Source organism: Serinus canaria, chromosome 15 (genome assembly GCF_022539315.1).
Source record: "Serinus canaria isolate serCan28SL12 chromosome 15, serCan2020, whole genome shotgun sequence".
Taxonomy (NCBI): domain Eukaryota; kingdom Metazoa; phylum Chordata; class Aves; order Passeriformes; family Fringillidae; genus Serinus; species Serinus canaria.
The window spans coordinates 2,362,492-2,384,754 of record NC_066329.1 but is presented as its reverse complement, the minus strand read 5'-3'; the positions used below and the strand labels follow the sequence as shown (position 1 = coordinate 2,384,754).

The 22,263-nt window shown below is 40.9% G+C and overlaps 1 protein-coding gene across 3 annotated transcripts in view; it reads right to left on the bottom strand.

Moving 5' to 3' along the window:
* Nucleotides 1-20,393, bottom strand: part of CABIN1 (calcineurin binding protein 1) — a 113,233-nt gene extending 92,840 nt beyond the window's left edge. For 2 of the 3 annotated variants that reach the window (XM_009092237.4, XM_018916424.3), the window contains exons 1-21: nucleotides 20,244-20,393; nucleotides 19,128-19,271; nucleotides 17,967-18,027; nucleotides 17,436-17,528; nucleotides 17,023-17,136; nucleotides 16,743-16,877; nucleotides 16,312-16,492; nucleotides 15,423-15,552; nucleotides 14,596-14,745; nucleotides 13,424-13,716; nucleotides 12,714-12,882; nucleotides 12,135-12,271; nucleotides 11,535-11,752; nucleotides 10,074-10,152; nucleotides 9,647-9,834; nucleotides 7,947-8,096; nucleotides 7,365-7,559; nucleotides 6,109-6,345; nucleotides 4,710-4,863; nucleotides 4,364-4,479; nucleotides 392-553 (exon numbers count right to left, since the gene is read on the bottom strand). In XM_009092237.4, coding sequence (XP_009090485.1) covers nucleotides 392-553; nucleotides 4,364-4,479; nucleotides 4,710-4,863; nucleotides 6,109-6,345; nucleotides 7,365-7,559; nucleotides 7,947-8,096; nucleotides 9,647-9,834; nucleotides 10,074-10,152; nucleotides 11,535-11,752; nucleotides 12,135-12,271; nucleotides 12,714-12,882; nucleotides 13,424-13,716; nucleotides 14,596-14,745; nucleotides 15,423-15,552; nucleotides 16,312-16,492; nucleotides 16,743-16,877; nucleotides 17,023-17,136; nucleotides 17,436-17,528; nucleotides 17,967-17,969 — 2,904 coding nt within the window. In that variant the 5' untranslated portion in view covers nucleotides 17,970-18,027; nucleotides 19,128-19,271; nucleotides 20,244-20,393. The remainder of the gene's footprint in view (nucleotides 1-391; nucleotides 554-4,363; nucleotides 4,480-4,709; nucleotides 4,864-6,108; nucleotides 6,346-7,364; nucleotides 7,560-7,946; nucleotides 8,097-9,646; nucleotides 9,835-10,073; nucleotides 10,153-11,534; nucleotides 11,753-12,134; nucleotides 12,272-12,713; nucleotides 12,883-13,423; nucleotides 13,717-14,595; nucleotides 14,746-15,422; nucleotides 15,553-16,311; nucleotides 16,493-16,742; nucleotides 16,878-17,022; nucleotides 17,137-17,435; nucleotides 17,529-17,966; nucleotides 18,028-19,127; nucleotides 19,272-20,243) is intronic. The other variant, XM_018916423.3, reaches the window with a different exon arrangement.
* Between the last annotated feature and the right edge of the window lie 1,870 nt (nucleotides 20,394-22,263).

Here is a 22,263-nt window from a genome sequence, read left to right as displayed (position 1 = left end):
GACATTTTTCACTTTCATAAACTGCAAGGCTGGCCGCTAAAACTTTCTTCTCTCAAGCTGACTTTTCCTCTCTAAATTTTCCTCAACCTTGAACTTCTTCTCAGCTGAAAATAGGAAAGTGATAGCTTAATAAAATCAATTTATCAATACTTTCAGGATGGCAGACTACTATGGATAAGACTAACATTTAAAAGAATTTACTTCTTATATTTATAATTTTTTAAAATATTAAGATTTTTATTTTATTCTCTATAATGTGTAAAATACATAAAATTTACAAGGAAATAAAAGTAGTCTTTCTCCAAAATATCAAAGTGCATTAGAACAAAACAAGAATGCATCTTTCATCAGTTCAGGATATTCCACTGACATTGGATAAGACATAACTTACCTGCTGTACTGAATGTTCTTCTAGGTACCTTGCTTTGCTTTTTTTGCTAGGGAAACCATATAAACAATAAAAACATTGTTCCAAGGCTGTTTCCAGCTCTTCTTTGTAAGGATGAGTATCTTCAGAAGTGGAAGCTGCAAGTTCTTTCTGTAGTACCTGAACCTACAAGCCAAGCACCGAGGACAAGGTCACCTGCAGATCAGTGAGCTGCCCAGCTGGTTGTGATGAAAACAACTTTAAGAGATTTTAAGGGATTTTTACATGGATTTTTCCCCAATAACAACCCAATATTACTCATGTACTTCTGTAAACTGGTCTCACACATGTCATTCCAATGGCACTGCAGCAGCATTGAAATGCTTTTATTTTTCTTCCTGTGTTAATTCACAAACACTTATCTTTAATCAGTGAGGTTAAATATCAGCTTCATGTTTCAGACTTAAAATCATTCAAAGATCTCCCCTACACATCAAGGTGCTTCTGTGAATAGAACTGTCAACTACAGTTCATCAATGCTGTGAATAAGGAAAAGGTACAGAAGAATTTCTGCCCTAACTCACAACCAGCAATTTCCTCTGCATGAAAAAAGCAGGATGGAGAGGACTTGGCAGCAAATGAAGAGAGAGAGTTAATGAAAATCTGGCTGAAAGGACTATAGAATTGAACAGTATGAACAGTATTACACAGATGGCTACACACCAAGGAAAGTGGCTGGACTGATCCCAAATTACTAAACACAGTAGCAAGTTGCTATCTTTACCTACAACACTACAAGAGAAAGCACCCATCAGTAGAGTATTTTGGAAGATGCTGATAGTTTAAGACATTCATTATAAAAACTGCAGCTGAATGCCAAAAGAAGAAAGGTAACTCTTTGAAAATTGTCACTAAGCTTCCATAAAAAACAAACCAAAAAGGAACACATTCCAAGAAGACACTTCAAGGTCAATAAAAATATGCTCACCAAGAATAACCTGTGAAGGGGTATTCTAGATATTTATTTCGTAACCAAAACAAGACCCACACAACCACTGAGGTTTAAGATTCAATTTCAGTGTGTTCCACTCTAGAATTTCAATTTAAAAAAGAAATGTTTATTTGTGGATACTTCTCATTTTTCAACATCTAGGATTGCAAACTGAATTACTTATGCATGATCCTACAAGAAGCTTCTCATCATGATGGGCTTTCCTGTCAATACAAACATGCATGACAAGGCAGAAGTCTGACTTTCTACATGTAAGAAGCTCATTTATAAGAGCTGGAATTAAACAGAAGATGCTGATTCTCTTCTGATTAAAATATCTGTGCTAAGGTCAAGGTACTGTTTATTAAGAGCCAAACCCCTGAAAAAGAAGAGCAGACAATTCTTAGAAAGCATTTCAATGACATCTGTAGTCACAGCAGACTCATTCACACTAAGCCCCTGCAGACACCTTATTGCCAGCACTCTCCCTGTATGAATTTGTGAACAACACTTGAAATTTACAGAAAGGGTAGTTAAATAAGCTGAAGAAAAACACTGAGCATCAGAGGATACTGTAACAAAAGCCTTATATTCTTACTGCTACAAACAAAAGCACATCCAACAGCAGTAACAGAATTCTCACTTGAACAGCATTCAAAACAATCTCCCTTGTTATTATTCAACTTTCAAGTTCTTGGCAGAAATCCAGAATTATTCTTATAATTCAGACTATTGCTAAAGGCCTTAATTAATATTAACACCTTCTCTTGCACAAGCAATGTAAAGTTCTCGAGCAGAGAGTTCACCTACAGAAGGTGATCATTTGACACTAATATATGAAACACACTGTTCACATGCTTGAAGCTTCCTTCCTCTTCAAATACCTCATCCCATTTTACCTTTGTCTTTCCCTATCCTTCCAACACCCTCTTGTCTCTGAAAACTCTGAAAACTAAATTCTTGTTTTTAATAAGATATTTTAGTTTTAGGAGCTGGCAATGCTGTCTATGACAATGGAACATTTTGTTTAAAGTAGCTGGTGACATTTGCAAAGATCTCACTGCAAATACACTGCCAGCTCTCAGACATCTGTACTTTGCCCAGGTTCCCAGCCCCTCCTCTGTCACTCCCCAGGCTGTGGGTACAGCACATTTTTCAGGCACAAGTCAGACTCATCACTTCAGGGCACATCTGTGGGCAGGCTCGAGCCTGGGAACAGCCCATCTATCTCCATGGAGCACAGGGCCTGAGCTAATAAACCCTCTGGAGTCCCTGCAGGGCCAGCTCAGGTGCATCAGCATTATCCTCCTAACACCAGGGAGGCTGAGGAGAGCAGGACACAGAGATAATCTGATAGTTCAAGCCTGAATCAGCCTCAGTTCAAACACTGCTCATTCACTGCAGCCCTGTCAGGGTGAGCTGACTCCTGCAGAACCCCTCAGGCTCTCTGTGCCATCCTTCCCAGCTGTCTAAATTACTGTCCTGGACATGCCACTGCTCAAATGCAGAGGTAGATGGGGTCTGGCACTGAGCTGTGGCTAATAAGCTCCAGGGAGTGCTGAGAAGGGAAATTAGGAGATTCCTGAGTAGCTCTATGCAGAACTAATCATGATTTTCTCTTGGCTGAAGGTAATAAACCTCAGTGAAGTCAAGCTGAATCTGCAAAGTGCCACTGAAATGTCCCTGTAGAGCAGAGCCCAGTGGATGCCATGGCATCACATTATCTGGGATCTGCCAGCAGCCAGGCTGTCCCAGGCTGTCAGTGCTCTGCTCAGGGAAACACTGGATTTCTGAGCTAAGAGAAAATGAGCAAATAAATAGAAATACTCTACTTAGTAACCAAGGGAAATTTATTTTCTGCTGTAACAATGAGACCTCAAGGAATAATCTTAAAAAGGTCAAGTCCTTTCATCTAATAATGCTACAGTATTAGTGCCCAGACACCCATTCCTGGAGCACAGGAGACGAGATGTAACACACCCAACAGAGCACAGAGAACAACAGAGCAAAGAACAGCCTTAAGACACAGGGAAATGGAGGGCTAAAGTAATTCTTCATTCTCATCATTGTTCAACAGATTAACTGTGTATGTGTATTTTAAATAATATTTAGTTACTAACATGAAAACATGAGAATTGCTACTTTTTTCAGACTGTGGTATAAAATCAAGGTAGGTACAATCAAAAAAGGCAAATTTATCAATTGCAGAACAATTAAATGCATCACAGCTTCAGAGCAAACCCAGGTAACACCACAGGATGTGGGAGCAATGAGGAGCATTCCAGTTGTGTAACTGTGGATAGATGATGGCTGCAAATCTTTAATCTTTACTCTTATGATTTGGAAGAAACAAACAACCAAGCTGTTCCAAACTGAATTTTCTTGGCTGAAAGTTTAAATATGTTCTTTTTACGTGATAACAGTATTTATGTACACTGAAATGTGCAAATCCTACCTAACACTTGACAAATTCAGTTCTGTGAAGTGAGCAACTTATTTAGAACCACTGAGACAAGATGAATATGGAATCCCACTGTGTTATTTTAGCAGCAATTTTAAAGATTAACACAACAGGTTTTTTTTTAGCTCCTGAATGATGTACAGTACTTTTCAACTGCTTGGTTATTCCTACTTCCCTTTCAAATCCCATGAACAAAATAAAATACAAGTGCAAGAAGCAAAACAAAGGAAAAAAGAGAATAAAACAATTTTTCTTCTCAGTGAGGCAAGTCCAGAGAACAATGGGGAGTATTACAGAAGCAGACCAATAGAAAAGGATCTGGAATAACAAGCCTTTGCTACTCAGATTAAACTGACTGAAACTTTCATATGTTTGTCTGGGAGAAGCTGGAAAGTGGATTTAAAAGTGTATATTTAATATGAAGATAAGGGAATAAACAATCTAACTTTGAACTTCGTTTCCTGCTTTGGGATGTGGCTTGGCCAGATGATTTGCAGAGATCAATCAGAATCAATCTCAGTTATCCCACGATGCCAATACTTACATAGAACTTGAGCAGAGCACCATCTGAATTGCAACACCAGGATCTTCTTCCCAAATACTCATGAGCTGTGTTCAACAGCATAAGTGAAGAAGGCAACATAGGGGTATCAGGACTCACTGGAAGAAAGAAATTGGTAAATATTAAAGTAGCACAGAACTGAGTTAAATCAGAGTCAATGCTTCAACTGGCAAACAGCTTCCTCTCTGGTGGAAAGCGGTGCTTGCATAGCCCTCTACTCCCTTCAGCCAGCAAGGTAAGACAACAAGCAAGTATTTTATTACTTATATTCCTGAGCTAGATGGTAAAGAGCTCAGATCCAAAGTGTAAAAGTGAAGAAATAATCCACCTTCTTCTCCCTGGTTCTGCTGCTGCTGGCAGCAAAGGGATCGAAAAGCATCTTCCTCATGCTGGATGATCCTGTGCAGGATAATCCATGGAAGCACTGAGGACACATAGGGCTCTTTTGGTTCTTCCTGGACAGCCATGCTGCAGTCTATGATCTAATAGAGAAACAGACATTATACAGACAAAGTCATGTAAACACAGGCCGGGTGTGAATCCTTCCCAAACAACCCAAAGTTGGCAACACTTTTTACCCCAAGGAAATAATCTAAAGTTGAGCCTCAGCTTCTCACAAGTGGCTGTAAAAATGCTAGAGGTAAATCAATCAGTAGGGGAAGAGTAGTAGATTATTTGTCCTGCTCTGACATTCCTCTTGCATCCCCATTTTCCACCTAGATGTGTCTCTGTTAATAAGCTATATGAGCAATTCATAGTAAGCAAATACACAGCATCAATTCTTAGCATCACTAGGCCTCATTATTGCACAAGAAATTTCCCTACAACCCAGATCAAGAGGAACTTTCGAAAATTCCTGACTTCTAGAACAGGCCTTACAACAACTGTTAAAGACCAACTAGAATCATTAAAGATGCTACATAAATGATGTGCCTGAACACTCTGTTCTCCAGAATTCCATTACATGCCGTAAAACATACAACTCTACACAATAAGAGCATGATTTTGTAAGCAGTGAAAGGTCCTTAGCTTTTACAGAAGTAAATAGAGATTTGAGAACTACAAGCACATTGAATTTTGACATTAACTAGACCTGCTTCTTAACAGAACTGCCATTTGTAAGCTTGCCATTTGTTACCTGGACTGAAAATGCCTGTTCAATTTTGAGGTTTGAAAGCACCTTCTGTAAAAGGCTAAAATTAGCTGCATTCATAATTCTAGAAGCAGTTCACATTTCACTTTTCCCCTGCCCTGTTCAGATCACCCTCTCTGTTTTTACTAGAAGAACCCTTTGGCCAGCACTTGCAAGCAATGCTACCATGCCTGTAAGGCTTATGGCACCTGGCCCTCCAGCCTGAAGCACATTCAGGCAAGATCAGAGCCAGAACTCACAAGCTACACCCAGGCAGCTCAATCAATCTTCACATTATCACCATTTCAAACAGCCTAAAACCTCAGTGTTGGTTATTTTACCACCATATTTTGATTGTTTAGGCAGCTTGGTAGTGGATCTAGCTGCTGGTAGTGGATCTAGCACAGGGGTGTGCTCAGTGCAGCTCTATCACACTGCAGACTATGACAATGCTCACACAATATGGTAATACCCAGCTTCCCAAAACTGTAACCAAAGCCATCACTAGAGTGGGTGGGCATTCACCCAGCAGCTGCAGCATGCCCTGAGTCCTGCAGCACTCAGCACATCTCCCTGGTGCCAGGCCATGGCTTACCTGGATCAGGTTGTTTGTTAAGCGAACCAGGCTTGGTGTGACAGAGGAGTCTTTCAGGATGCTGTTAACTGAGGATAATGAAGTATCTATTCCTGTGAGCAGCTGTGTTACCGTAGCAACCCACTCCTCTTTAGCAGAGGCTGCTGTCATATTAATCATCTGCTGAATTGCTTCATTCAAGGCAACATCTGAGCATTCAAAGCATTGCTTGTAGTCTTTCAGTTTGAGCAGGGAGTCCTAGGGAATGTAAATATGAAAAAGAACTATTATAACAAAGAGGAGTTTATTTTAAACATGAATGCACAGCAGGCCAAAGCAAAACACTATACTCAGTTAATGTGATTACTTCAATGAAATGAAGCAACAACTTTAAATGCAACATTAAAAGGACAATAGGAGGTGCATGGATCCTGGATGACAAATACACAAGTGGATCTAAATACAAAAAAATCATCACATCTTTCTGCTTTAATAAAAGATGCAAGGAAAGAAAAAAGGAAAGGGATGGCTGTAGGTCTGTTTCTAAGGATCTACAGCTGAATGAAGCCCTTACAAGAAACAGGGCTTGGATCTTTATGATCTTATGCTACCATTTTATTACTTCATAAATAACAATGTAGCAACTCTAAGGCCAGTGCAATAGCAACTTCTGCTTCTTTCTACTCTGAAGAGGTCGGGTCACCAGATAGCATGGAAAATGTAGGACTGGGTTCTGTGCAGTTAAAAACCCATCAGTCTTTTTTTGTGCAAACTTTTTTCCCCCAACTAACCTAATATACTCAGCTGAGCCGAGCTCATTAATACACTTATTTTTACAGTGTCAAATGGACTAACTCTACAGCAATTATACTGCATGCAGCAACAGTTTCTCATTCATGCAGGAGAGGGTCTTTACAGCATAAAAATCATTCATATGCTAGATAACCAAGTTTCAGAATGGTTCTAAGTCACCATATAGTCAACAGCAGCATGAATTCATCCATAAAATAACTAAGGAAACTCAAGTTTCTGCTCATTCCATGGAGGCCTCAACATGTTGCATCTTCAGCCACATTCTCCGTCAGCAAAAGCTGGCACATTGCTAATGATGTCGACAAAGCTGTGATCTTCAGAGCATTTACAGATTTGGTTCCATGGTTTGCTTTGTAAATAAGACTCATAACTGTTAACACCCACTCCAGAAATCCTTCCATCCTGCTTTCAGGAATACGTCCTAATTCCTTACTAGAAGAGATTTTGTAAGAAACAAAGCAAACCTGGAGGAGAAGCAGCTGAGCTGGTCTCTCAGGTATGGATGTGACAAACTCCAGGTGTTTGGCTCTGCCATAACCATTGAAGCACAAGGTTGGCCTGAGCAGATGCACCACTGCATTATAGTCCCCTGCCTCATACAGTCGCTGGATCTCTTCCAAAGACTGGCATCTCTCCAGAGATTTCAGGTTCTTTTCAATCTGCAAACATCACAGATGACATAACCTTAACTTTTGTTTTCACATATATTTGACTACTGACACTTCTCCCAGCTCTTAATGTTTAAGAAAAGAAAAGGAAAACACTGATTCAATAATCTACTGCTGATTTAATGCATGCAGCTGCTTTAATATTTTTATTTTTGCATAACAGCACTCTAAAGATGTACAAGACCAAGAGACACAAAAACTGTAGTTTTTGAAATAGACAGGTTAGTCTTGACATAATATTCAAACTACCAAACCCTCACTCTGACATACAGCAAGCTTCCATCACAAAAGAACTAATTCATAGGTGACATGTGAAACAGGGAGAGATGGAGTGTGAGGGATGGAAGAGGGAACACACACGTGGAAATGAGCTCTTACCTCTTCTAAAGAGACCACAGAATCCACGTGCAGGTTAGGCAAGCGTATCACAACATTACCCTCATTGCCAGCTTTAGCCTGTGTGCTGCTGGAGCTCTGCAGCATCTCAGTACAGATATCATAGTTTTCAAGGGCCTGTTCCATGTCTCCCTATAGAAACAGTACACAGGAAAACAATCAACCAAAAAATCCTGCAGAAAGGGTCTCCAAAACTTGTACAAAATGTTTAAATGTAATGCAGGCACTGCCAGAGTGATTATTGCATGTCCTCAAAAATTAAAAAACAAATTCAACTGAATAGCTCAAATTAAAGCAAAAATATTTTAAAATATCTCACCAGTTATTTCAATAATGGAAAAAACAAATCAGAAAAATGGAATTCAGCCTGCATAAATTTGTAAGATTGGTCTGGAGTCCAAAATCCCTTTCCTTTAAAAAGGCAGAAGAGTAAACCAGCAGAAATAACTTCCCCATTTGTGCAAATTAAAACACGAAGTAAAGAAACATTTGTATATTCTGCTAAGTGAACAAATTCTACTTGCTCTGTGCAAAGCAGTTACTGAAATTGAGATGTCAGGAAGGCATGCACAGGCAAAAAACAACTCTGCATATCACAAGGAAAAAAGTGCCAGTAGTTGTACAGGAACTCTCATTTTTCCTAAATAACTTTATTGGAAAGGAATCCTTAGATGCAGGAAAAAATAAAAGGGGAAGGAACAAGTTAGTTCACACTTATGAAACTGACTCACATAACTAGTTGACAACAGATTTAAACATAATTATTGCATTTTAAAACCCTCTTTGATGTCCTAGGGAAGCAACACTTAGAGGGGAAGAAAAAGACTGGGATCAAATAACATTTCTTTCAAATTATTCCCTTAGTGATAGGTTTAAAACCCTCTGCTTCAAAATTTGCATATTAAATTAAAAATCTTCAAAAGCAGAGCCATGCCACCTTGAAAAAGCAAAGGGAACAGTAATGAAAACAGAGTTCTGCTTCAGTTCAAATCTGAATTTTGGACTTCCTGAGACTTTGACAGGGTCCACAAATCCAGGCCCCCAAAAATCTTATGTTCTGCAGCTCCACAACACTATTCCAAGTAACTTTAGTACAAATATTTTTTTTAAGCTGAGTACAAGTTCATTTAAACAAAGACATCTATTAAACATATCTGAATATTTGCTGAGCATGTGAGACCTCCTACTTCATTTCCACCTCAATCCTCAGGGGAAGTGAATTATATTTAGAAGCAAAATGAAATCACTATGTGTTTTAAGCTGATTTTATCCACATGCTTAAAAGAGTTGAGATTCCCGAATCAGCTGCATCTGAACAATATTTGTGGGGGATAGAAAATAAAGATAGTGTAGAAAGTAATCTTACTCCTAAGGAGTTACAGCTGGGCCAGTTGTCAAAGATTAGGAACAGGCCTGACTTTACCAGGCCACAGCTGTAAGCAGTGAGAAGAAGAGTGCTAGAAAAGAGTGGGGTGGCTGGTTGAGAAGGGAACTGCAGTCAGTTGGCTGCTTTGTGAAGGAGAAAGAGTCAGTGCTCTGAGGAGCTGCCCACCAGAAACACCAGGAACGTGTGAAACTTTTGTGATAAGGAGACAACAGTATGGAACCCCTGCAATAAGATGAAAACATATTGACTTGAATTTGGGACAAGCTGTGTTGGCTAAACCAAAAGTGAAGCCCACCTGCAGCGCCAGGAACCGAGCCTTGAGCCAATAGACCCGAGTGACAAACTCCATCCAGCCCTCCTCAAACAAATCTCGCTGCGAGGACGCGAACGACAGCTGCAGCAGGTCTCCCAAAAAATGGGTTCCTGGGAAGTCAGGGCCAAACTTGCCATTCACAGAGGCAGCAGGACAATTTCGTGGAGAAACTGCAAGTCAATTAATTACATTTTATCATGAAGTTACTGGCATCCCATGGAAAGTGTCCCACAGAACAGAATTTCAAAGGTCTGATCTACCTGAAGGCAAACACTTGACAGAACAATAAAACACAGATCTGGAAGATATTAAGAAAAAAGAGCTCCAAAATCCAGTGAATTCTTGGAAACATTTCTTCATACACCCCCAGTGTTTTCAGAGTCTGAAGAAAATGACATCAAGTTCTCACCTGCAGAACTCTTCCCTTTTGTCAGTAGCCACTGATCTAACTGCAGCTCCATGCAAGAAAGGCTCATTAACATCATATCCTTCAGAAAAAGTAAGGAGATATCAAAAGAGTATTCACAGAAAGAAATACATTAAAAGAAGCATAATTAAAAAAAAAAAAAATCACTAAATTTGCAATTTACTTCAAAGAAAGCCTTCATCTTGTCCTCTTGGGATTTCTATTCCCAAGCTGTAACTATTTCTTCTGCCTGAGGTGTACACTAACTGACAAATCAACAGGTACAAAGCCAAACAATACTCAGAACCATTAAAAAAGAAAAATCTCAGTTCATGGAAGAAGGTCGGAACAGCACTGTCTGATGTTAGAAAAAACTGTCATCCTTACTTTTTAATTTGGCTGAAATAAAACTAATTAAATTGCCAAATCACACCAAAAGCACGATTCCAGAACAGAGCAGTAGCACTGACATTTGAAAAATAAGACAAAATTTAAGAAAAGTAAGCAGTTATGCAGTAATAATGAGAACCAAGGGAATACATTTATAAATATATTTACATTTGTTTTAAAAAGTGCACATATATGTGAAATATATACATAAATAAGTCACAGGATGTATAAAAATTTAACATCTACATAGAGGCATTTTTGTTTGTTTTGCAAATGACATCAGTGGAACACAGCAATTTTCATAATTAATATTTCATTTGCAAAGAAGTAAAAACACTTGATCTGAAAAATATTTCCAACTGAAGTCATACCAAAGGCAAATAACTTTCCAAATGAATACAGACTTCTAACATTAAAAAGATAACATAGGCTGGCTCAGTGGCCAAGAAGTATCAGAATTGGTTCTATAATTCAAGAAATATCATCTTCAATCATTAAAGTGGTTTAACAAAAATGTAAAAAACTTATTATATTTTCTATCTGCTTTCAGGTAATTACAGATTTATAAAGGTAATAAAATGGTGATGCTGAGGAGGTGGTATTGGTTTGGTTTTGTTGTTGTTTGGTTTTTTTTGTTGTAAATTTCAGGTTATTTTAAAACTAGAGAGTATTTATTTAAAGCAGCAATGCTGACCCTCAATCAGCCAGTGACAAGAGAGAGCAGCCTCTGTACTGACCTGATGACAAAACAAAACTCTGTCATATCAGAAGGGAGGGGGGGAGGAAAAAAGAGCAACAACAGAATAAAGGGGTAAAATATATCTGTGTCCATTCCATCTCTCTGGGTGTATGTGTGCATTACATACAGGTCAGAGTTGCATGTAGCATCAGCCAGGTCTGCTCAGCTCAGGAAAAGCTCCAGGAGCTGCAGAGCACCCAAGCTTAGGACAGTTACCACAGCTGGGACAAGCAGAGCTGAGCCAAACCTGTGTGTGCTGGATTTCTGCTGGGTACTTTGGGCACACTGACACCAGGACAACAGCAAATATGGAATATGGAAAGGGGTGGCATTACCTTGATGTGTTGATTACTTGAGTCCCTCAGGAGTGGGTTGGGAAGGCTACTGCTGTGCTTCCTCCAGCTGTTATAGATACTGAGGACCACCTCACACAAGCCAGGAGGCCACTTCACCAGGAACTTTTGGCTGATGACTTTCAGATATCTCATCATCAGCTCCAAGATCCCTCCATTGTTCAGGTTATCCAGCAGGAATTCATGAACATCCTGTTTTTCTACACAACAGATAAACACAGAGGCCTACATGTGTAAGGTTGAGGCAAATCATAACTTGGAACAATTAAGTTTCAGCAGTGTTTTGTGCACTTCTATCACAGCAGTTCTCCTGCACTGCACATGTGCAGAATTCAGTCACTGTATTTCAATCTGTTTAAATGGAAATTCCACACAACAGGGCTCCTGCACACAGTGACTGAGCAGTTCCCCAAGACTTAAAACATTAGTACCAACTGAGACACTTCTATACGATAAAATTATACTTTCTAAAATAGCATAACTTCTGTATCTTCTAGGTATGACAGGAAAATAGAGAAAATAAAGCACACAATATGGCAAAACCAACAAAGAATGAACAGGGGTTCATAAGGCAATCCCTACCAGACTCCATAAATGTTGTAGAATCAAATGACATTCTGTGTGGTCCAACATGCTGAAAATTCTCCTCTTTGATCTCCGATTGCACCTCATAGTTATTGAAAGGGTCCTCCTCCTCCTCAGGGTCTAATTTCCTTAATCTGTGTGAAAGGGGGGCAAGAACCACAATATCAACAAAGTCCTCATTCTTTCTTTCATTACCAGATGACATCTAAATAGGAAACACTGTGCAGATTTTAACAGTGAGAATATATTACTGAAACAAATTCAGAGATTTGCATCCACTTCCTTTCACCCATATCAAGATTATTTTATCTTACCTATTCTAATATGTGCATTGTCCACTAATGCACTTTAACAGTAGCAAAAGCTGTTTAATTTTTTAATATTTATTCAGCAATTTTTACCAAAAGCAATATATTATTACATTTATCAGAAGATAATGCACTACATCTGTTTCAAAACAAAAAAACAAACCACGAGACTGGTAGTTTTAAGGCTGGGGGAATATCAATCAAACAAAATCCCAAACAGCTTCCTCTCAGTGATCATCTCATAACAAAAGTTGTCACTGTACAGTACCTGGAAGGAAGGAACTTTACCAACAGCTCTTGAAAGTCAACCTTCTCCTCTTTCTTACACTTGGTGTTCCGAACTCTAGCAGATCTCCTTTTGGCTGTTTCTCCACTATCTTCTGTAATTCTTCTTCGCTTCACTCCTTTCTTAGATTTATCACCTGCAGATATGTCACCTAAAACACAATGAAAAAATCCCCAAAACCTGACAGGTTTAATTGACAAATAAAAAGTGACTAATCTTTTTTATTTTTAAAAACATAATTACACAGCAACACTTGAGATTAATTGGTTGCCTTCTGAAGACAGTGCCAAAAAAATCTTGTACAGATTTCAAATAAATATAACTGGCAGCTTGGTCTTCTCAGCATCTTAAAGTGACACATGAGCTGAAAAAAAACCAGTAATCTTTTTGTAAAACAGCTCATTCATTCTAAGGAGCTCAAGGCCCTTCCCAGCATTAAAAGTTTGATATGCATCACTGCTGGAATGGAGTCACAACTTTTCTCATCCTAAAAAACTGAAGTGTGGGGTAACAGCACAAAACCAGAAAAAGTCAGATACTCCTTCACTTTCTCTATCAGATGTTACACATTTGCTGAAAAGGTTCTGACTTCACCAACATGCAGGTGAAAGACAGCATGTCCCAAAGAATTCTGAAGTGGTTTTTATACCCAGGTAGGTAGGAAAGGTATCTTGAATCTTAGATTGAAGTACCTTGCTCACCTACAGTAGCTCCTGGTTCCAGTGAACTCTGACTGTGACTTGGGAAGTTGGGTGTGGTTGGAGTGTAAGGTAACACAGGATCTGGCATTGTCACCACTGGATTAGTGCTGACAGGAGTTGGCTGAATAACACTGACAGGAGTAGAGGTGGGAGAAAGCATCAAATGTTGAACTGGGTCTCTGTACTCTGAGAGATCAATTCTCTTTCCCAGACTGGGTCGAGGAGGATCACATGTTGTGAGGTGCTGATACATGGCAAGCAAGGCTTCTCCTAAACACTTCCACCTGCAAGGGAAACACAACAGCATCACAATGTCTTCAGTTCTTGTCACACTATTTTCCATATTATATTTACAAACCTAACAGCACTCAACATTGTTTTTCTCTAAGAGCTTAGAGATAGCAAGAGCAGCTTCTCAGTGGGACACCTATACACACCTGAGTGTCAAAAACCCGTCCCATCACTCAAAAAATGTCTCTAAAAACACAAGGTCCATGCAGTAGTTGCTGAGGAAATTAACCCATACCAAAAGCTAAAAAAAGTAGTGTCAAAGAAAATTTTCAGGTTCTGCATTCAATCAGCAACACTAAAAGAACTCACCCTTATTCACAAGTAGAAACAACTTCTCAGCAATATGAACTACATGCAGACTCCATTAATAAATGGAAAAATGTGTAATAAAAAAACCAAACCCCAATCCTTTATGCCTTAATAAAGACACACATAACAACTTACTAGTATCCTTATGTCTTCATACAAAGAACTTTGTCTGCAAACAAAGAACTGCAATTTTTTTTTCTGAGTTTTCATTATTCCAATAGGAAAAACAATTTTTAAAAGCTAATCTTGCTTTGAAATTCACATACAGATTAGTCATATATGAAAAATCTAGTAATATGTTGGAATAGCTGCCAAATCATTCTCAGATACCAGATTTGTTTTTTACATCACTGATTTAAAATCAAAAGTTGAAAACTAATAGCTGTGGGGTTTATGCTAAAACCATAAGCACACCAAACCAACCTATAATCTAGCAAGAAAACACTGGGGGAGTTGGTTTGTTTTTACAAGGAAAAAAAGGTGTTTCAAAGAAGTCTGAAGCACAATTGTCAGAATATGTGCTTCAGAGGATCTTTTTGAACAGAGAAAACACAAAGACATACGTGAGAAAGGGAATTGGCTGCACCAGTCTGAGGTCTGGCTCTCTGTCACGCACCAGCAGCGCTTGTCTCTTCTTACGGAGCTCCAGGGCTTCATTTATGATTCTTCCTGTCTCAGCTGCACTCACATTCACATTATGGATAGACATGTCACTAAGAAATAATAAAAAATGGAGATAAGTGAAAGCTTTTATTTGCTGGGTTGTTTTTTTTTATTAAAGCCTAGAGGAGATTCATTTAATACCATCATATAATGTAACAAAACAGCGTTAAAAGAATCATTCACATAACATCATGTTACCAACTTTGTGGCACACATATAGATGTGTCAACCATCAGAAATCTTTGTTCTGAATGATCAGTTCACTTAGAACCTGTAAATTTTATGGGTCTCTATTTTCCCACTTTCCTTCTACCCACTCCTACTATAAAATCCATACAGAAAGAAAAGCAGAGTTTTTGGTCAGGTTTTGTTGGGGGGTGAGAGTTGTTTTGGTTGTTATTGGTTTGTCTTAATTAGGAAAACTGAAGTGAATGCTGCAGGGATCAGGAACTAATTAGTAAAACAAAGGCAGATGATTACAAAAGATCTAGCTATGAAAATAAATGAGCAGCAACAAATGGATTCTTTTCCTCTTTCTACCTCCCTCCAAAAGGAATTCCTGAAGAACATTCTGTCAGCAGCATCAACAAGTAATATTAACATTCAGAAGAAAGGTCAGCAAGGTATTCCTACCACTTAAAGCACAAGATCTCAGCAGGTTTTTTGAGCAACCCCAAACACAAAATTTACACTCCAAAGGCAGTATATACTCTAAGACAACATTCACCATTTGAGGAACATCCGTAAGGAATCTTTCCGGAGGCAAGGCTGCTCCTCAAAGATCTTCTCCTTCAGAACCAATCCTTTGCTATACAGACAATCTTTTTCCAGAGCTTTGCAGATGAAGTACAAACATGCTGACACAGAAATAAAAATTGAATGGTCAATGGCTGCTTTGATTCATTCAAAGCTCCCATTTCTGAGCCTCACATACACCACTGAATTCCACCCAAATGTGACATTTACATAAATCAGTCCAATTGCTTTGTAAGGTGTCAAATAACTACATGCACAGAGTTAAAATAGCCTATTGTGTCTTCCTAGGTACTGTATCCAGAAAAAGACTGCAATGAATTTTGTTTAAACAATGATTGCAGTACATCTTTCACTTACTTTCAAGCCTGTTCTGGCATAGAAATTAGAACCATAAAACAGAAACACAATTATTCACCATTTTTATGTTATCAAGTGTCTTAACTGCAGATTCCATTAGTGAAGCAAGGAGTGTATCCACAACTGTAACTACAATTAATCCTTCCAGGCTATGAATGAGACTGTAGATTTATACCCAAATCCTAGAGCTGTGCAGCAGGAAATTACTAGAAAGCCAAAACCAACATACATGGAAAGGCAGAGGAACAGTGTACAGGGAAAATTCCTGCAGAGGTTCTGATCTATGTGACCACGGACATTTATTTTTAGGGCAACCAAAACTTATCTAAACCATCATGCTTTATAATTCAGTAAAATCTCTATCATGAAGCAGCAGCCTCTATCAAACCCTGCTGCATTGCTTAAGCAAGATACACTTCAACCGATATGATTTCATTGTTACAATTTTTCTTGGAATGTAAAATCACACACATACTGAGATGCTTTCCATGCATTGTACTCACTCGTGTAGTCACTGAGTGTATACAAAATTGTGATAAGGTTATCCAAACAAGGCCAGTGATCAGGATTGCACCTGAGCCCTTCTTCAAAAGCATGACGAGCCAAGGGCAGGCGGATCAGCTTTATTGCCACACGACCAATTTTATACCAGAGGTTGACATCAGTGGAGTCCAGCATTACAGCCTGGAAAGCACAACAAACAATATCATCCACATGTCAGACATGCATACCCACCCTGCTGCAGGGACTGGCACTGCTTTGGTTTTCAGCAGGACCACAACTGCTTTGGCGGACCAATCTTATCCCATATAGCATCAGAAACAATATAGTATTCAACTATACTGACATGATGTATGCTGGATGTGTCTGCCTCTATTTTAGGAAGTTTTTACAAACATTAAGGCTCCAGTGTCTAATTTCAGCTGCACTGTACCTCCAGATAGAACTCCATGGCTGTCTCTAAGTCATCCCGCTGTGCTGCCAGTTGTGCTAGGTTTTTGTAGGTGGAATATTTTAACATCAAACCCGGGTGTTTCAGCCCTTCTTTCTCATCACCAGAAAGAACTGCCTAGAAATTATAAAATGAATGCAATGTGGGCATTAGGAATCAGACAAGTAACAAGCACTGACATTTCTACTTAGCCAGTTAGAACTGAAGTAAGACAAAATACAGCAAACATTTTCCAGAGTGTCACTCTCCCAAGGTCACTGACCTCCCGCAGAAGACGAATCTCAAGTAGCTCATGATAAGCTTTAGCAGACTCCTCAAATCTGTCATGTTTCTGAAGGTCCAGAGCTTTGTGGTACAAAGCAAAAGCTTCTGCTTCCTGTGATTGAAATAATTAGAATGTATTTATTAAGACAACTTTATTAAATACACTTACATTTATTATGTATTTCAGTGGTTTCACACTTTTAATACTTTCTGCTACACTCAGAACATTTGTGCTACTGTCCTAAAATAACTCATCTGAGCGAGGTTTAAGTTTGCTAAAGGAGGGCTCAAGAGAAAGAACAGCTAAACTTTTATTAGAACAAAATATCATGGTTGAACAAATCCCTACAACTAGAGAACAAAACTCCCATCAAGACAAAACTTCATTAAGACAACTGTGGGATGACTTACCTGAGCTTCCTTTGTCTGTGTCTTATGGCTTTTGAAGGTCCCTTCATAGTCATCCTCAACCGTGGAGCTCGCGTTCAGCGCTGCAATGCGAATCTGGAATGACAATTGCGACATCACAAGAAATGTGACACCTACAGATGTCCCAGTGTACTTAGAAAACTGGATTTTTCTCTTTTTTTTAATTAACTGGTACATGAACAATACTGAGAGATCTCTACATAAAGTTCCAAGAGCTGTCATTAATTTAATAATCCCTGATTGCAAATAAACAAATATCAAAACCATTTCCCATCCAAAATCAGCTGAAAAAAACAAACTTCAAGTGTCTTGCAAGCAACAGCTTTCCTAAAATAAACATGTACACTACAGTGATTTGTTATTTTTTTCCAAATTCTTAAATTTACCAATAATACAATCACTCCAAAAACAACGTTCTCATTATGGCAACTTATTCTTAGTCCCAGGGAAGGAGAAAATTCTCAATTTTATTGCTACCAAAACACCTCAAAAGCCATCTCAAAAAATGCTTACCATGTTCACAACTATTCGCAATGTCTGTCTCCAGGAATAGGAGGGTCTATCACAAAGAGACCTGAAAGCAAACAGGATTAGAATATTTATTCTGTTCACAAAGGAAACATTCAGAAGTAAGACAAGCTCTGAATACTTTACAAGCATACTTTAATAACCAATTAACCACCATCCCATGCCAAGAGATAGACAGCCCAACAACTGAGGAACAATAATTCCACTGAGGAATAATTTTCATTACTGCCACCTCTGCTAGAACAGAGCCAGTGTTTGTCCCATGGCTGCTCTGAGTACACTGACCAACCTCTACAGACCAGCCCCAATGCAAAAACAAGTTATAGCTACTGCAGACACACTTAGATTGACTAGATGGTGTAAACAAAAGAAATGGAACTTTTACTAACTAGCATTTCTTCATTCTGAAAAAGGATGCTCATATTTCCAATCCTTTTTGCCACTGATAAAAAGTTTGAAGGGGTAAATACACCTTTATAACCTGTAAGTAATTTTTCCTCATAAGTAAGCCCATAATTTATATTCAACTAACTGCTTGAAACATCATGTTAGTAAAGGCAAAGATACATGAAAGAGCTCTGTGCTTCTTTTATAGAAAACCTTCACTGCTATATGATAAAACCTTCCCATCAACTCAAACAAGAAGGTGACATATGCAAGACAGGCTAAAAACAGTCTTTAATATGGGAGACTGCATTAATAGAAGAGTAAGGCCAGAATTAACCACAGCAGGAAGCAGTGGGAGTTTTGAACTATAAGCTGAATTAACTCATACAGCCTCATGATGAGTTCTGCATGTAGAGAAAACAACGCCTTGACAGGAATCCGTCACTCAGCAGTGAGCACTGGCTGGCCCGTGCACCACTGGCTCTCCCTTGTACTTCAATCAGACTGACAACTGCACAGCCAGGAAGCATTCTTCCCTTTAAAGTCACCAGATAAACATTTGAGAAAACCTCAAATCTGCTTCAAGACAGACTCCCTGTCTACTTTTCACATGCACAGGTATTAAAGGTTACCTCTTTCAGACAGACTGAATGCTATACATTTGGACAGGGGGTAGATGCTTATGACATTTAAGTAAGTCAGTCTGTATGATCCCAAATCAATTCTACATTTAAGTTGGCAGGGTTTAAATCCACTTACAAAAATGCCTGTATTCAGTAATATGCCCAAGTCTTCTGCTGAATCCAAATAATCTTGCTCAAGGTGGCAGAGGAAGTCAACAGCAGAGACAGTTGCTACAGTCAAGACTTTACATCCGAGGCTGGACTCTTGGGGAAACTGCAACTGCAGAAAAGGTGGGAAAACTATTTCAGTTCCACATATTTTTTATACTGGAAGCTTGTAACAGGCAGGAACATAGTAACAACCACTTAGCATCTCTCAGCCTGGTGTTCACAGGCTGAAAGCACAGAACCAAACAGGACTGAGGTGCTGCTGGAAAACAGGGGCAGGGTGTTGCTCCACACAGCATTGCCAGGGTGTTACTTCATTCTGGTTAAAACCAGGCACTGCACCAGGCTGCAAAACCACCCTGACTCTGGAGGGAGCTACAGCAGTGCCACAGCACTTCTGAACTGAGTGTGTCACTACAAGCACTTCCAGAGGAACACAGCTACATTAGACAAGCAGGCAAAAAATAATTCCTCTTTCATATTAAGTACTACAAACCAGTTTGAATTTTTTCAGATACAGGAGTGTCTCAGCTATAAATCTGTGGCTACAACAGGTGTGCACATCCTGAAAGGCAGCAAGTCTTTTGCCTTCAAAGCCTTCTCTCCTTTAGCCTTAGTCGCTTAAAATTTAAGTAAATATTTCCAATGTCAGCTCTTGCTCCCAGAACTTGTGCTCTCAACTTCTAAGTAAGAAACAAAGGGAGTGACTTGGGCTTTCCCAGCTTTTGTTGCTCCTGCTACACTTGGGATCCATACATTTCAGATAGACGTTTAAATAACACTTGATTCTTGTTCTGGATTTCTTTTTTTAATGTTGCAGAGATCTGCCTCGCTTCAGCACAAGCCGTTCTGACGGAAACACGATCACTTTCTGCACGGAGGCCAGGGACGCTGCTCACGCCGCTGGCCCGCAGAACGGCACACAGGGCGGGGAGGAGGCGGGAGCCCACGTTCGCCTCCGACCGCGGCTCCGCGGAGGGAGGGGCGCGGGCGAGGCCGCCCAGGCCGGGCTCTCGTCACCCTCACGGGGCAGGGCCCGAACGCCGGCTGCCCCTCCGCGGGGCCGGGCGGACGGGACACTCACCTCGCGGGGCCGCCCCTGGCATGCCGGCGCTGCTCCCGGGGGGTTCCCGAGGGTTCCCGGGGCGCTCCCGCGGTTTCCCGGCGCGGGTCCCTCAGGCTCCCGCCGCTCCCCCGGGAGCCGCGCACGGCCGGTTTCCACCGCAACCGCCTCCCGAGCCGCGCGCCAACAACACAGCGCCTCATTGGCCGAGCCGCCCTGCCGCAGCCAGCCAATGGGAGAGCCGCACACTGGGGGGCGGGAAGGCGGGAGCGGCGGCTGAGGACGCCCGGCGGTGCCTGAGGGAGCCCCGGGCTCGGCTCGGCTCGGCTCGGCTCGGCTCGGCTCGGCTCGGCTCGGCTCGGCTGGGCTGGGAAAGCTCCGGGCTCGGAGTCCCGGCTGGGAACCGACACCCCCGTGCCGGCCAGACCGTGTCCAGTCCTTCTTTAAACACTTCCAGGGACGGTGACTCCACCACCTCCCTGGGCACTGTTAAAAATAGGTTAGAAACTGTTGTAGAATAGTTGATAATTGTTAAGCATGTACAAGGGGTTAAAAGGTAGTTATAGGAAATGCGGTACCTACCGTACCGTATTACACCTAAGTGAAGTGCACCACCCCCAAGCGAAACGAGCCGGCCGGGACAGAACTGTAATGGGCTGATCGAGCGCCTTAAACCTTCATGTAAATGAAGGATCCAGAAAAGAAACCAAAACAAAGGGACAAAGAACAGATAAAGAGGGACTTGTGACCGGTGAATCCGTGCCGCTCTCCTGGGACGTCGGGGCCATCGCTGCTGAGCAGCCCCAGCGCCGGCGTGCAGCATCCTCGAGGGAGCGCTCCTGCTCAGCCCGGGCACCCTGCTTTAGGCCTTTCTTTTTCTTATAACAAATGCTGAAACCACTTTTAGTACTGGGAGTCTGGTCCCGTTTTAAACAGGCAGCACGGTCTAATGTCTGACTCAGTTTTTCTGTGGAGAAATTCCTCCCAATATCCAATCTAAACCTCCCCTGGCACAGCTTAAGACTCATTTCATCAGCACCAAAAGTACCGGGACAGCAAAGTGCTCCTGGCCTTCACCTCCCCTGGGCAGCCTGCTATCTGCCCCTGAAACACTGGGGCCAGCTGTTTTCTTTCCTATGGAAAAGCATCACCATTCCCTTTAAGGATCCACCACTGAAATTTGGATACCACCTCCAAGAATTAATACGTCCAAAGATTGATCCCACTCAAAAGCTGTCAGGACAGAAAGGTGCTTCCTGTGCCCCTGGACAGTCTTGTCTGACCCATCAGCACGGGGAACATTAGCATTCCTTGCCAAGGAAAGGTCCTGTCACTGTCTTTCAGCAGCCCAACTCCAAAATGTGGAGCTGATCTTCCAAACTGAATATGGTCTGGGGATTTCTCACAGAAAAATGGTGCAAGGACAGAAAGGATTGCATTTTCAACCCTCCAACACCCTAACACCTGCACAAACAATGCTGGGCAGAGCTGCTTTCCTTCACAAAGTAAAGCCCTGTCACCCTCTTTTTGCAGCCCATCTGCAAAATTCGGATTCCAGCTTCAGAAATTAAGAGGTCTAAAGACTGCTCCTACTCAGCAGGTGACAGATGTTATTCTGCCTCAGGAGCTTCAGATGCAGTGTGGGGTGTGTGGGCAAAACCCTGAATGTGTGTGGATCCCCTGCCCAGCAGGCTGGAAATCAGCCCAAGGCCACTGAGTTTCCCTAAAGCTTGCCATGGAGCCAGCTGGAGATGGGAACACACTTTGTGCCCCTGGGATCTGGGGGAAGTGAAGCTCAGCAGCACTGAGACAGCTCTGTGTGGAAATGGCTTTATCTCTAAGGTGTAAGATGGTCAGACTGCAGTGCCAAAGAGCAGATGTGGCATCCTCAGCCCCACTGAGACCTCAGCACAGCCCAGACAGGCTGGCAAGGCCCCAGCTGTGGGACAGAACCTCATCTTTAAATTCTCCTGTTGCTACAACACATCACACACACTGATGAAGGTAAGCTGGTGCTCAAGCACTGCACTGAATCAGCACT